Raw genomic sequence first — 16,407 nt, forward strand, 5'->3', positions numbered from 1 at the left:
AAGTGATAGCTGTGCACTTTGTGCATGACATTGCCATTGTTCTCTAGGCCTTTCCTAGGTTGTACATGCTGTGAGCTCTAGTTCCTGTGATGATCAAGGCTTTTCTGAGAGGTTTGTGTCTGTATAAATCATTGTGCTGAGAGGCTTGTCTTCAGTAATTGTAACTTTCTCTAAGAAAAGGAAAGTGGAAGTAATGTATTCATATTTACAATGTAACAAGTACTTACATAATGGGCACACATTGCTTTGATATCCGCCCACATTCAAGTGCGTATGTATACTTGTAACATTGTTGTTAGATTTCAAATGAAATCATCTAATGAAAGGATGTTCTCTCACATCAGTTAACCATGTTTAAAGGAATGCATTGATTATTAATATTGTAATATATGCTGTTGTGTTTTGTTTTACTGGAATTGAATTTTCTGTGGCTGAACCTTTTTCCTGCAGGTTTATGCTAACATGTATTAGTGGGGAGATGGTGGCATAGAGGAAATGTCGCTGGACTAGTAATCCAGAGACCCAGAATAATCCTCTGGGGGCATGAGTTCAAATCTTATCATGGCAGCTGGTGGAATTTAAATTCAATTAATAAAATCTGGAATTGAAAGCTAGCCGCAGTAATGGTGACTATGAAACTATCATCATATGAACATATGAATTAGGAGCAGGAGTAGGCTACTTGAGCCTGCTCTGCCATTCAATAAGATCATGGCTAATCTGATTCTAACCTCAACTCCACATTCCCCAATACCTTGCTTATCAAGAATCTAACTACCTCTGCCTTAAAAAAATATTTGAAGACTCTTCCTCAAAAGGTGATGGGAGCAGAGAGTCCCAAAGACTCACGACCCTCTGAGAGAAAAGAATTCTCCTCATCTCTGTTGTAAATGGGCAGCCCCTTATTTTTAAACAGTGACCCCTGGTTCTAGATTCTCCCACAAGAGGAAACATTCTTTCCACCTTCACCATGTCAAGACTCCGCAGGATCTTGCACATTTCAATCAAGTTGCCTCTTGCTCTTCTAAACTCCAGCAGCTACAAGGCTAACCTATACAATTTTCTCATGAGACAATCCTTGCATTCCAGCTATTAGCCTAGTAATCCTTCTCTGAACTGCTTCCAAAGCATTTACACCCTTCCTTAAATAAGGAGACTAATACTGTACACAGTTCCAGATGTGGTCTCACCAATGCCCTGTATAACTGAAGCATAACCTCTCTACTTTTGTATTTAATTCCCTTCACAATAATCGATAACATTCTATTCGACAATCATTGATTGCCATAAAAACCCATCTGGTTCACTAAGGCTAAGGGAGGGAAATCTGACGTCCTTACCGGTCTGGCCTACAAGCAACTCCAGACCCACAGTAATGTGGGTGACTCTTAATTGCCCTCTGAAATGGCCTAGCAAGCCACTCAGTTCAAGGGCAATTAATGATGGGAAACAAATGCTGGCCTTGTCAGCAATGCCAACATCCCATGAAAGAATAAATAAATAAGGCATAAATAATGTACTATAATAAGATAGTTTTGCATAATTTCTAATATCAATGCAGGAAATAATGAATATCTATGGAAATTAAGGTTTTGTTTTTAACTGTATCTTGGATAACTGTATTTTGCATGGCATCTGACTGAGCAATAGCTCAAGGCTTTGCAGTGCACCTATTATCCTTGCCCAAGTGAGTGAGTCATCCTAGGTAAAGTTATTGCACTTTGGCTTGAATGAGTCATATTTTTAAGCTTGCTTGTTTATTTTTGGGGACATTGCTTTTCTTCTGGGGTTTTTATTTTTGCTTTTTTTCTAACATTACACTAAGAACATAATACTTTTTAATAAGTGTAATTTGAAGTAATATCCTTTCTCAAATGAGGGATAGTATCAGACTATACAGAAAAGGTCTTCATGTTAAAAAGGTCTTCTGAGATGAGAGATGGATATTTTTTTCTCCTTCACTCTTTTTGTTCTCTAAATGGTAGGACTTTGTCAATATGTTCAATGGGTTCTGGCATTCCTTTGGTACTTCCCTTAAGTAGGCAATATTGATAGACATTCTGGGTAGTAAGTGTTGACGGGGCAGTCATAGTCACAGGCAAGTTGCATACTCTCCTGTCTCAACATTGATCTCTGCTGTAAGGGTGATGTTATTCCTTAGTAATTCTGAAAGCCATTTGTGTTTTATACCTACTATTTATTACATTAAAAGTTTGAGCCTGTTGTGGTAACCCATGGTCCCTCTGGCTGAGATCAGCTGATTTGGTGCTGAGCAAGAATCAAAATAAGAGTCTGGCTGATTCGTGTAGCTCAGTGCGATGAGAAACCATGGCCTTTGCTCCTGAGCCATTTGGTATTAATTTTATTTGTTATTTTTCTCCTTTTTGCCAGGTGTACAATGAACAGATTCAAGACCTGCTTGAACCTAAAGGCTCACTGGCTGTAAGAGAGGATCCTCAGAAAGGAACAGTTGTCCAGAGACTAAGCTTTCATCAGGTAGGACTCACAGTCACTGTGATATTGATAAGTACCCTGCTGCTTTTTATTATTGCACTGCTGTTAGATGTTATCAATATAAGTTTTGACAAACCATATTTAACATGTATTGATAATTAAGGGAAAATATAATTTATCATAGGCTCAATCTTTAAGTGGTAAGGATGGTTTTTGGAGCATCAGAAAATTTGCATGCAAAGTTTAGCCATGTTCAAAAAATATGTTCCAAGATTCTTCATTATATGATGAATTATTGGTTGTTTTTACATTCTTTGAAGGTATTAACTATACACTAGGATGAACCTGTTTCAGTGCTGTAAGGTATTACTTTGTAAATATTTGAATATAAGAAGTGGGAGTAGACTGATCAGCCTTTCAATTCTGTTCTGCCATTTAATTAGATCACAGCCAATCTGTTTTCAGTGGTTTTGAGGGCTGTAGGACAAACAGACAGATATTAGATAAATGGTATTTCATTTATTTGTGTGTTGTATTTTTTTTTATTTTTGGTATGAATTAATTGCCATTTTCTTCTCACCGCCTGTCATTAAGAGCCGGTATTCTGGTAGGAGTTGTGCAGGATGTGTAATATAATGGTCCAGACAATCCAGATGCTTAGATGCTACACATTGTAAATAAGTTTTAAGTAGGATCACAGAGAATTAGGGAGGGAATTTGGAGTGTGGAACCTCCACAGCCAATGACATGACTATCAAAACTGGACCGAAGAGGAAGGAGATGCATGCTTAAGAAGCCAGAGAGGAACATAGTTCTGGGAGAAGGGGTAAATGTTTTAACATTTCAGGAGGTTATAGAAATAGAGGGCTGCGACCATGGTTGGATCTAGTTATGTGTATGTAGGCATTGATGAACCAAGAATGAATGTATGTTAATCAGTACAAATGCGGTAAAGGGCGAGTGTGTCTTGGTTCAGGGTAGGTTACGGGGATCAAAGTTGTGGATGAGCTGACGTTTATGGAGCATGGAGGCTGGGCAGGAGAGCACTGAAATAGTCAAATCAGGAGGCGGCAAAAGCAAATGGGTGAGGATTTAATTAGCATTCGGGCCAAGGCAGAGGCAGCCAGTGTTCAAGGTATGGGGAGGTATATGGAATGGGAAGTTTGGCTTAAGTCTTGTAAAGGTAGGCATGTATAATTATCAAACTGAAAAGGTAGGTTGACATTATATAATATTGAAATAGATAATAGTTACATGAGAAAACACTTCAGAAGGATGCATTGCTATACCAGATAGGCTCTTGGCATAGCTGGGAGGAATGTGGTATAAGAATGTTAATTACTGAATGGACTCCAGTGTAAACTGCAACAAGTCCCATTTGCAATAAAGGTTGGATGATTTAGGTTATTGTTAAGGATATGGCTGCTATGGATGTGTGTTCAGCAATCTGAAACGTTAAGGGCCACAAGTTACCCAGTGAAGTTACACTCAATGACCTAAGGGTTACAAGCTAAATTTGATGACTTAAGTGAATTGTAAAAGTCACAAATGTGACCATATATGGGAAATGAAATTAATATTCAAAGGGGTGAAAAGCTTATGATATTTGTCACTTTGGGAGAACAGGAGACAGCATCCGAACCCAGCCAGCTGTCCCAAGCATGTAAGTCTTTGGTCAACTGCTTAATTATTGCTTGTCTCAGAATAGGTCTGAGAGATTAATATTAGCTGCCTATTCACGACATGTACATGGCCTTTTGATTGAACCGATGTCTCATGAGTTAATTAGAACTTCAAGCTTAACCCATTCTAAGAGATTGTGTTTTATGCTCATTGACCTGATTTAATACAGGTATCAATCTAGACATTTTCAGTATTTCCTCATACTCAAACCTGTATTTGAGATAATGGATGTATAAAAATGTCTTACATTACCTCTGGTTAAAGTCAGTACATGGTAGAATCTTACATAAATCTAACAGATTGCAAGTAATCAACTTTACCCCAAGGCAATGCCTGGGGAAGGAGATGGAATGAAGTTTTAGATCAGGGTGACAGACAACAATTTTTATCTACCCAGTATTTAAATAGAGGAAATTTTGGCTCATCCAGGACAGGATGTCAAACAAATAGTCTGAAAACTCAGAAGCAGTGGAGCAGTTGAGAGACATGAAAAGGTTGAGCTGGCTGTTGTCAATGTACATATGCATGGCTTTGGATGATGCCACAATGGCAGCAGAGGAAAGGATAGGAAGAGAACATATTGCTGGCGATGGTATGGCAACAATCAAATAGGTAAGAGTTGATCCAAGTAAGGGAGGTCCAATTGAGTTGGACAGTGAAGAACTGTTGGAAAAGGATGGTTTGATCAACTGTGCCAAAGATGCAGTGGTTGATGAGGATAAATTCACCATATGCACTGTCACAGAGGATGCTGTTTAAGAGCTTTGGCAAGGGCAAAGATCTGATTAGAGAGGTTCAAATATGGAGTTGCGGGAAAGGCGGACATGGAGTTGCGGGAAAGGCGGACATGGAGTTGCGGGAAAGGCGGACATGGAGTTGCGGGAAAGGCGGACATGGAGTTGCGGGAAAGGCGGACATGGAGTTGCGGGAAAGGCGGACATGGAGTTGCGGGAAAGGCGGACATGGATTTGAGAGTGATGACACTTTCAAGGACCTTAGAGCCAAAGGGAGGTGAAGGTGAGGTAGTTTTGGAGGGTGGATTTTTTAAGGAAGGTTGTTTAGAAAAGTGGGGGAGAGTAGCTGAGGAGTGGAAACTATTTGGAATGTCAGCTAGCATGAGGATCTAGAAAGGAATTTGGGTGGTTGCAATTAGTGGGAATTGGAACTAAAGTTGTTGGAAATGGGTCTTGTGCTCAAGTTCAGTTTGGTGAGGGCATGACTGCAGGTAGTAGATAAACTATAGAAGGATGCAGAGAAAACACTATCCAGATGACCCCTAAGCAACACCATAGGAGATAGCCTGCATACTTTCTGAAATGGAATGAATAGTGTTAGCTGTGGCTTAGTTGGTAGCCTCTGAGTCACAAGGTTGCTTGTTCAAGTCCCATTCCAAGGCTTGAGCAAAAATCAAACCTAACACTCCAGTGCAGTAGAGGGAATATTGCATTGTTGGAAATGTCATTTTTTGAATGTGATGTTAAACTGAGGCCCAATCTCCTATGGTGTATGTAAAATACCCTATGGCATTATTTTGTGGAAGAGCAGGGGAGTTCCTGGTGTCTTGGCCAATATTTATCCCTCAATATCACAAAAGCAGATTATCTGGTCATTATCACATTACAGTTTGTGGGACTTCACTGTGCACATATTGGCTGCTACGTTTCATACATTACAACACTGACTACACTTTAATAAAGTGCATAATTGGCTGTAAAACACTATGAGATGTCCAGTGGTCATGAAATACCATGCAAGTCCTTTTTATACTGGTGACCAAATGGGAAGAGGAGGAGTGGCCAAAATCTCCAACACTTTGACAGGGTGCTTTGAAGTATTGAAAGCTGTTAATAGAATAATGCTGGGACATTGACAGTTTATTAATAAATCTATGCCTGAGGCATGAAGGGGTAGCAACTTAGAATTAAAATTACTTCCTCATAGTGCATACTCATTCCTTTAAAAGAGAATACCAGTGTTTGTTACCCATGACAGAGGAGGAAGAGTATTCTGTATGATCTAATAATGTTAAGCTTTTGAACCTAAATATTTATACATCTGCTCAACATACAAACAAGCAATAACACACTAGAAATCAGTCCTGATCACTGATAAATTTTTGTGTGTATCCTTTCACAAAAGTAAACAGTTTACTAAGTTAAAAAGTTGTCGTCTTAAGGACTTTTTTCTGTTCCTCCAGCCCAAATCTGCCAAAGAGCTTTTAGAGATGTTGGCAAATGGAAACCTGAACAGGACACAACATCCAACTGACGCAAACGCCACATCCTCACGATCCCATGCTGTCTTTCAGGTGAAAAAAAACTGTCAGGACTAAAATCATTGTCCTATTAAAATATTTCCAAGCTTCATGTCATCCATAGGATCTTTAAAGATTTGTAGCATTACGAGTACCAGTGGAATTGGGTGCTTGATTCATCTCAGACCACTTGTAAATGATCCTAATTTATTTTACTATCAGCATTCAGGCCTCACGAGTTGCTGTCCTAGCATGTGACCCAATTGGTCTTGGGACATATGCTATAATGTGTAGTTGTTTCAAGCTGCTACACTGCATGGTGGCATGCTACAAGGATATGATGTAGAGTTCTCCATTGATGCCTTACCAAGTTGCTGGGAAGGCAGAGAATCCTGCTCTAATGTTCTAAATAATAAGTTCAGATGGTAGTGCCAGGAGCCAGTGAATGGTACATGGGAGAGAATAGGGCGCCTTAAGAGCCAAGAAAAGAACATTGTAAATGAGGTGTAGGGGGAGCCCTGAAACAAATACTTAGTCAATAATAAACAGTTAACTTTTAGTGCATTGTGTTGTAGAGGAACAGATCTAAGAACTGATGGTGTTTGGCATGACTAACAGACTGAATATGTCTGGGCGTTTACTATATTTTGTGAGGCTTCCTTCTTTCTTTCTTTTTTGAAACAAAATAGGTCTATGTGAAGCAACAAGATCGTATTGCCAGCATCAGCAAGAATTTGCGGATTGCTAAGATGTGCTTGATTGACTTGGCTGGATCAGAGCGTGCCAATGCAACAAAGGCCCAAGGAGCACGGTTTAGGGAGGGGGCAAACATAAACCGCTCACTGCTTGCATTAGGAAACGTAATTAATTCACTGGCAGACAACAAGGTACAGCAGATTATTCGTTTTTAAAGGGAAGGGGCATACTTTTCATGAAATCAGATTTTGGTTAACTTTATTGGAACACACACCATTAATGATCGAAGCTGTATTGAAATTCATGGCTTCGACACCTCTATGCGCTGTATGGCAAAAATTATGTGTGGCACTTGTCACTTCCACCAAGAGTGACAGGTTAGTCAAATACCTTTTCTTGAAGGCTGTGCTGTTTTAAGAGTTACGAGGGATGATGGCATTCTACCAAATATTCGCCTTCATTCTTGAGAAAGTAACTCTCACCAGCAGGTTTATTAATTTGTATAGTTGAATGAATGAAGACACCAAGGCGGAATATAATTTGCCTCAAAATTACTACACTGCCTGTTATACCACCATTCTACATACTCAACAGAGAGTATCATATTCCCATTGGAGGGGGAACGTTGGTCTACTGTTGTTCCTCCCAGCAGATGGTGGAAATGCAGCAACACTGGTATCTGGGATAAGACCATAAGAATAGGAGCAGAAATTAGGCCAATCGGCCCATCAAGTCTGCTCCGCCATTCAATCATGGCTGATAAGTTTCTCAACCCCATTCTCCCGTCTTCTCCCCGTAACCTTTGATCCCCTTACCAATCAAGAACCTATCTATCTTGGTCCTAAATACACTCAATGACCTGGCCTCCACAGCCTGTGGCAATGAACTCCATAGATTCACCACTCTCTAGCTAAAGATCAGACCATCTGCCCACCGTTTTGACTATGGATGATGCAGAGCAAAAACTATTATGAAGGACAAAAGCCCTGTTGGGGTGGAAAATGTCAGATAGACCTGTTAGAATTCAGGTCAGCATTTCAAACTTGTGTCAGAGGCAAGTAAAACCATTGAAACTTAATCTCAGCTGTCAACCTTGACTAAATTGGTAGCTCTTGCTTATCCTCTATTTTGGAAGGTTTATAGGTTTCACTTCAGAGGCTTAAGCACATGATCTAAGCTGACCCTCCAGTACAAAACTGACTGAGTTGACACCTTTAAGATGAGACATTAAAGTGAGGCTCCGGCTACCCTTTCATGTGGATATTAAATATAACAATTTGTATTTATATAGCACTTTTAATGTAATAGAATGCCTGAGGATGCTTCACAGGAGCGTTATAACGCAAAAGCCACATAAGTAGCTATTAGGGCAGGTGAGTTTGGTCAAAGAGAGAGGTTTTAAGAAGCACCTTAAAGGAGGAAAGAGACTTAGAGAGGCGGGAGAGGCTTAGGGCTGAGGCAGCTGAAGACATCAATAGTTGAGGCAAATAAAATTGTGGATGTTCAAGAGGCCAGAATTGGAGGAGCTCGGATATCTCAAGAGGATTATGGAGCTGGAGGAGATTGCAGAGATAGGGAGGGGTGAGACCATGGATGGATTTTAAAACAGGAATGAGAATCTTAAGATTAAGGAATGGCAGAGAATCCTCCTTGGTGTTCTGGCCAATTTTTATCCTCAACCAGTGAACACTAAACTGATTATTTGGCCATAATTTTATGCTCATTGTGGGAGCTTGCTGTGCACAAATTGACTGCTGGGTTTCCCACATTACAACAGTGACCACATCAAAAAGTACCTCATTAGCTATAAAATGCCCTGGGATTTCACATGATCATGAAAAGAGCTATATAAATGCAAGTTCTTAAACTTACAACAAGCTGATACTAAACATAAAATTAATAGAGTGACAAATCAAGTTGAATTTGGATGCAATTCTGAGTGGTCAGGAATGTTATTACACCAGAATAACATGCTCCTGTGTGCAATAATCCTTTGGAGGGAAGGTATCCTGACCAGCTGCATGATATGTTTGGGAAGGATGCTGTCCAAATGCCAAATGCTTCATTATTATTAAGACACGACTAAACGTTGCATGGATTGCTTCGCAGAGGGGTTCAGCTTGAAATTTCAATGGATGATGTTTTCTTTTATTTATCTACGTACTCAGGCTAAAAAGTCTCATATCCCTTACCGGGATAGCAAGCTGACCCGACTCCTTAAGGACTCATTAGGGGGAAACTGCCGTACAGTGATGATTGCTACTGTCAGCCCTTCAGCCATCAGTTATGAAGATACATATAATACTTTAAAGTATGCAAACCGTGCTAAAGATATCAAATCCTCTGTAAGTTTATTCACATTTATCTCGTATGCAATTTCATATAATGTTTTAAATGTCCAATTGCACAATACTTATCTGTTTTCTCCATCTTCTATGAGTCCTTAAATTCTAATATTTATGAAAAAGCAACAGCAATTGTTTCACTAGGATAAAGATCCGCAAAAGTAATTTGTGCTGTTTTCAAAAACTACTTTCATCTTGTGACCTGGGTTCAAGCCCCGACTTGAGAGAGGAAGTGAAGGCAGCTTAAAGAAGCTGGAATGGAATGGGATTCCATGAGTATTCCCAATCCTCTATGCAGCAGAAACATAGGACACCAACTCGTATCTGGTTCCTGCAGATCAGGTTTAAGATTCTGCTCAGCAGAGCGGCTCAGCGCAAAGTGCAAGCTGCTCCTTTTTGCCTCCTGGAGGACAACTGGAGCATTTTTTGGTTGAGGCTCGTGCAATTCACCTGTTTGGTTGAGTTCTGAGGGGTTGCTATTGAAGTGAATGACAGCAAACGTGAAACAAAAATTGAGGCAACAAATCCCTCAGGGCTTTTTTTGTGTGAAGTTTCATGAATGCATAATTGGGAATGGTGCCGGTGCAGTCAAGGCATGTTTTTTTAAAGTCAGGATTGGACTTTGTTGTAAAGGCTCATCAGCTTAACTGCTAACCTGAGATGTAGTTGATGCTCTCTGGGTGCTGAAGAGGGGAGGAAAAAAAGGTGTAGCATGCCTAGCTTTATGATCTATTTACTTAACAAATGCAAAGCAGAATAAGCCACTCCTTATTTTCAGGGAACTTGTTTATAATGAATGGAATAAGTCAAATCTGTTTCATGGAAGGCTGGAATTTTTAATAGCGGTTTGGGATCATGTTCTTTTATATGAGAACTGCAAGCCAACAGCTTTGATAGGATTTGTATCTTACCTGCTCTCAAAAGATTGCTGAAAATCAGACAGATACGTGGCTTATTAGTCTCTGAAAGAGGAAGGAAGTATAATGATTCAGGTAAGTCCAACCCAAAAGGTTCAGATGTTAATTATGCAGCGCACTTGTAACATTTCCTATAGCTTTCTGCCATGAGGGTGGGCGAGAAATCATTTTCCAATATGGATAAAGGACCTCGGTGCTGATTTAAGTCTGTTCTGCAAAAAATAACAGATTTTCCTGCAGTTCTCAATAGTTTTAGGAGGGTGAAACAATGGTACATGGACATTGATCTCCATTTGTTTCTGTTACAGCTGAAGAGTAATGTTGTGAGCCTGGACTGTCATATAAGTAAATATGCAGCCATATGTGAGGAACTCCGGAAAGAGGCAAGTTTTTTTTTTACATTATTTGTATGGTCTAAATTTTATTGTGAATGAAATGGTCCAGAATCTAATAGGCTCTGGATCTGATTATTTTTATATCTCCTCTGCTAGCCACTTGCCATATCTAGAGTTAGGGGCTGTTCACTCCAATTAGAGAGATGCTAATATGGTTCCAGCTCTTAAAAAGGGTGATTAAAGTAGAGCTGGGTTACTATAACCTCATTAATTTGATCACTAATGGGTAAGGCACTCAATGATAAGAGGTGCCCCATATGACTACTTAGAGAAGGCGTCATCTGAGACACAATATGGTTTCTGGAAAATATGATAGTGTCTTTCTAATCTGCATTTTTTAAGAAGTTAGTAAATGAGCGGATGAGTATTGCCCACCTGAATTTTACGATCAGATGAAAAATGATGGCAGGAGAATGAAACAGATTACCAGAACTGAGCTCTAACTCCGAAGATAGATTGAACAGACCGGGCTAGTTTACTCTAGAAAAGAGAAATCTGAAAGATAACCTGGTAGGTGATAATGAAATGGTTGAGAAGAAAAACAGGGAGAAAATATTTCCACTTGTGCGGAGACCAAACCTGGAAATTATAAATATAAGATAGTCATTAATAAATCCAATAAGGAATTCAGAAGGAACTTCATGAACCAGATTGCCAAGAATGTGGAATGTGCAGCCACAAGGAGTAGTTGAGGCAATTGTTATAGATGCATTTAAGGGGAAGCTAGATAAGTGCATGAGGGAGAATGGAATAGAAGGGTATGCTGATGGACCTGGATGAAAAGTTGGCAAGAAGGCTCATTTGAAGCATAAATTCTAAGGTAGACCATTGGACGCAATGGCTTGCTTCTGTGCTGTATAGTCAATAAGAAGAGCTACAACAACTTTGCCCAATATGGTTATGATGCCTAATACATCATGATACAGATACTCCCCTAACCATCCACTTGTCATCTCCAGGGAAGGGCGAAAAACAAACTGAAAATCGTAGATAAAGGGGGGAAAAAATCAGAAAATTCCTCTATAATCCCTTCATATGATCACAACTCGCCCAAGACATTGCATTGACCTTGATTTATATTAGAGGATCTATCTCTTTTGCTAAGTCTCCACCCTAGAGAGGTCCAGCTGTCTCTTGAAGGTGAATCAACGGGTGGAATTTTCCGTGCCTGCTGGCATCAAGCGTGATCAGCCACATGAGTGGACATTATGGCACGATCGGTTTCACGATAGCATGAAACCAGTTCGCGATCGTCCACTCAGGCCGCCAACAGCAGTCCGTGTTTCCCGCCATTGGACTTCGGGAACCTCATTGTCATACATCAGCATGTCGTCATCAGGCCAGCCCGCCGGAATTGTCTCCCCTACCTTGCTGGATCATCTGTCCTCGTCGGCGAGAAAGCACACCAATGTGTTTCACATCAGCACATAAGTGATGTACACTTGGCAGCCTGCACTTTGAGGGGAACTCGGAGGTGAGTACACAGTAATGTTGTGCAGCACTCGCCAGGGTCGCCTGTTGGACTTCAAGCTTGAGGGGCACTGGGAGGTCGGGGTCAAGGGCAGCCCTGCCGTTGATGTGGCTTTTGAGGATGGGTGCAAGCGAAACCCTGCCACTGATGTGACTTGTGGGGGGCAAACGCAGCCCTGCTGTTGAGACAACTTGTGGAGGGGAGGTGGGGGCCAAGTCCCTGCTGTTTGAATATAGCACACAAGCATTCAGGATGGGGGGGGTAGGGTGGACGAGGGAAGTGGCCACGCATTAAGGAAACCTGTATAAATTGACCATTCCTCTGCAACTGAGACAGTTCAGGCGCAGCCACATTGATATGATTAGAGTTGGTCTTCTAGTTTATCAGCTCACTCAAGCAATGCAGAGGCATCAAAGTGCTACCAAGTGCTCCAGAGCTTTTCACCACCTCCCCTCGCCCCGGCACAGACTGCAAGGTCATGAGCTCTTTAGTGGATGGCAGAACAGTTGGATGACTGCCCACGTTGTACAATCTCTTCGCTAAAGCTGGTGATGGAGCAGTCACTGCTGGAGGTGCTCACACCCCCTTGGCAATGTCAGCATCCCGGTTTGGACTAGTCTCCCCCATGGTTCAAGCTAACAGTGCAGCCTTGCAGCGAGGGTTAGGGGAATGCCGGAGCTGAGATCACAGCATGCAGTCCAGTGGGCAAATCTGCTACTAATCAGTCAGGTGGACTTGGGTGGAAGTGTTGGGGTTTCGGGTAGCCATGCAATGCACTAATCTCTGGCCATCCAAGTGGTGGCCAGCATTCTCCGGGAATCGTTAAGGGACCTTCACCAGGACAGATTCTTAGTACACCTATGCTAACATGGCCCTCTCTTTCATCCTGAGTAGCTGGATTGAGATACCTACCTTTATCTTGTGCAGAAAGTTTTCACATCTGAGTGACAAGAACACCACTCATCAGAACAAGGAGCTATAGTCAGGGGGGCATTCTTGGGAGTTTATTGACAACAGTAAACAGTGTTAACACCCGGAACCAAGCTGTGCAACTAATTCTCCTTAACTTTCCTAACCCTGCCTTGGTGCTCCCTGGACATCAACAGCGGAGGCAGAGGCAGCCTGCTGACTGCAGCACCCAGTCTGTGATGACCTTGCTGGGCACCCTCTGGACCTGCTTTTGGGGTCCTGCTGTTTGGTAGTGGCATCCTCCTCGTCCTGTGGAGCTGGAGCTCCTGAGGTAACAGGAAGAGGGGAATTGAATGGGCTGGACACTCTCGGAGTCACATTGGAGTGGATGGATGGGCCTGGAGTGTGCACCTGCTGACCCTCGTCCCTATGGGTGCCCGGAGGCCCCAGGCTGACTGCTTGAAGAGCAGGGGTAGTTGGAGTGAGATCAAGCTGCCTGGCACCCCTCTGATGTATAAACTGTTGGAGGCCAACTATGGCATCAGCCATGGAGTTGAGAGGGCGCGGCAGTTCAGGAGCAACATCCTGGACCAAGGTCTCCATGGTGGCCACCATCCTACCAATGTTGACCTTGGTGCGTTGGCATGCCTGCGCTATTACCCCAGAGTGAAGGCAGACAGACTCCTCCATCGGGCCTTGCAATCTGAGGAATGTAGAGAACATCTCTTCCTGATGTTCCCAAGCCTGCCTTTGCAGCTCCAGCAACTGTGACATGACTGAGTCCAGACGCTTGCCATCTGACTCAGGACTCAGCAAATTCCTGGCCACCAGCAGTCCTCCAAGTGCCAAACACCAGGGAGGTCCCTGCTGCTGCCTGATGTGGATCAGACAGCGCAATGTGCTCACCAGATTGTGATCCCGAAGCTATTCTAAAACTAGGTCCCACTGAAGTGTGTGTCTCTGCGCTGGTGGAGGCTGTAGGTGAACACTGTGACGGGACTTCAAGGAGGGTGCCTCCAGATTCCTCTTCAGAGGTTTCTTCGAGGCTTGATTGGAGCCCTGGGTTATGGATTCCATCGGCTGTTTCCCAGATGTGCCTGTGGAAGCAAGGAGAGATAATTGATGCATGGCAGTAGACTGTGAAACAGGATACATTACTCACAGCATGGTTGTCTGATGTATGTTACACTGCTTGGACCCTCACTTAGTAGAGCAGCACCAACCTCACCGTTAGCACAGGAGCGGTCCCAGTCATCACCGGCCAGCTGGATGGCTCTGTTTTGAAAGCCTGTGAGGACCTTGATTTCAGGCATTCTGCCACTGGTCAGCGACCTCTCCCTCTTGTGTGCCAGCTTTTCCTGCATGAATAGAGATGGAGAAAGTGTAAAGACGTCTGCCAGGCCGGATGATAAGTATGTCTGGTCTTGTGTGAGTGGTGAGTGGCCCCATGGACTGGATGAGGACAATGATGGTGAGTGTGAGAGAGTGAATGGTGATGTCCCTTGAAATGGCAGCGAGGGAGATCACTGTGAATGTGTGATGGGATTGTGAGGTGAAAGTGATAAGAGTGATTTACCCTGGTGGAACGGAGATCATTCATCCCCTTGCGGCACTGAATGGCTTTCCGCTTTTGAAGGGCATTGGCTCTGACCACCGCTGGCATCGTCTCCCAAGCTGGGTTAGTGCTGTTGCTGCCCATCCTGCAGCCAGAGCCGGGGTAGAGGGCATCCCGGCAGGCCTCCATGGCATCCAAAAGGCGCTTGAGGGATGCGTCACTGAACCTGGGGGCTGCAGTCGTTTTCAGTTTCAGGGCCATGTCTTCCGTGCATCAGTGATGGCCTGGAAGCACTGAGGTGTGTGCTTGTGGCTGTACTTTAAATATGGTGCCTGGCATGATGCAGCGGCAGGATGATGGTGCCCGCTCACCATGGAAACGTGGTGTGCCCCGGGAGTGCATAAATAACTTAGTGCAAATCTGACAAAATTCTGCCCATTCACTGCATAAGTCAGGAACCTTTTCTGCAGGTGCTCTATTCTCTTACAAAGAATAAGTCTGACCTAGTTCTGCTGTGACTTGTAAACATACAAAAGTGTATACATTAAAAGTACTGTGTTGACTGTAAAGCACTTCATGTCCGTGGCCTTGAAAGGCGCTCTATAAATGCAAATCCTTTCAATCAAATTGCTGCACATCTGTGTTTCTCTAATATATGAAGGCCTGTTTCTTTGACCCTCTCTAAGTAACTAGGGTATTTTAAATAATGATTTAAGCATGTGGCCCTTCTCTGTACCCTTTCCAAAGCCTCAGTATTGCACACCATGTGAGGGGATCAAACTGGAGACAGTATTCCAACGTGAAGCCTAACCAAGATCTTTTATAAGAACAAAATCACATGTCGCCAAGAGGTTACAAAGTAGAGGTTACTCTAGCAAGGTAGAATTGTAATCTGCGCATTATATTAAGAATTAGCTGTGATGTACATGAACTGCAAATGTAATCTGCTTGGAGACAGCATTTATATAGCCTCCCACAGAGATTGGTGTTAGGACCTTTGCTGTTCATTATCTTGATGACTGACCTACATGTTAGTGGTGAGTGAATAAACTTCAAATTTTTCAAATAATAGGAGCATTAGGACTGTGGATGCTTCTGAACTACTGCCATCAAATTTTGATGCGTAAATGGGCCCCTACATGGTAAAAATGTGGTGTTGTGCATGTGGACCTATCCTAAACACATATCCTGCATGGAACAAAAATGAATGCACCCATGAAAGAAGAAAATTGGTCTGTTATAGTGTGTAACAATTTGAAGATTCATGACCAATGCCTTGTAGCTCTGTTGAAAGCAAACAAGGAATTTGGTTGTATTCACAGGACAATTCACTACAAAATAAAACCTACCATTTTATCTGTGAAATTTGAGACTATGATGTAATTCTGCATAATTTTCCAATAGTCAGTAGACTTCAGGCTCTCATTTAACTTTTTGTTTCCTTGCCCCTCTCTTTGGTTTACTGACCCCTGGCCTTGGTTAGTAGGCTCTGGGGAGGAGAGAGAGATTGTATCGGTGAGGGAGAGAAAAAGGCATGGGAGGGAAGGTGTTGACATGTGCGTAGGGGAGCAGACAGCCTGGACGGGGCAGGGAAGATACAAGCTGGGAAGGGTGGGTTACCAGACAGCATGGGCGGGAGAGTGTGGAGTGAAAGAGAGCATGGCATGGGAGGGATGGGGTTTAAAGTCTGGTTACAATAAAGATATTAATTTCACTGGAAATGTTTTG

The 16,407-nt window shown here is 42.5% G+C and overlaps 1 protein-coding gene across 1 annotated transcript in view; it reads left to right on the top strand.

Moving 5' to 3' along the window:
* LOC121271705 (kinesin-like protein KIF18A) overlaps window positions 1–16,407 on the top strand; it is a 74,995-nt gene that overhangs the window by 17,480 nt on the left and 41,108 nt on the right. Inside the window, exons 4-8 of the mRNA XM_041177874.1 lie at window positions 2,392–2,496; window positions 6,335–6,445; window positions 7,081–7,278; window positions 9,256–9,432; window positions 10,658–10,732. Coding sequence (XP_041033808.1) covers window positions 2,392–2,496; window positions 6,335–6,445; window positions 7,081–7,278; window positions 9,256–9,432; window positions 10,658–10,732 — 666 coding nt within the window. The remainder of the gene's footprint in view (window positions 1–2,391; window positions 2,497–6,334; window positions 6,446–7,080; window positions 7,279–9,255; window positions 9,433–10,657; window positions 10,733–16,407) is intronic.

This window comes from Carcharodon carcharias, chromosome 31, assembly GCF_017639515.1.
Source record: "Carcharodon carcharias isolate sCarCar2 chromosome 31, sCarCar2.pri, whole genome shotgun sequence".
Classification (NCBI taxonomy): domain Eukaryota; kingdom Metazoa; phylum Chordata; class Chondrichthyes; order Lamniformes; family Lamnidae; genus Carcharodon; species Carcharodon carcharias.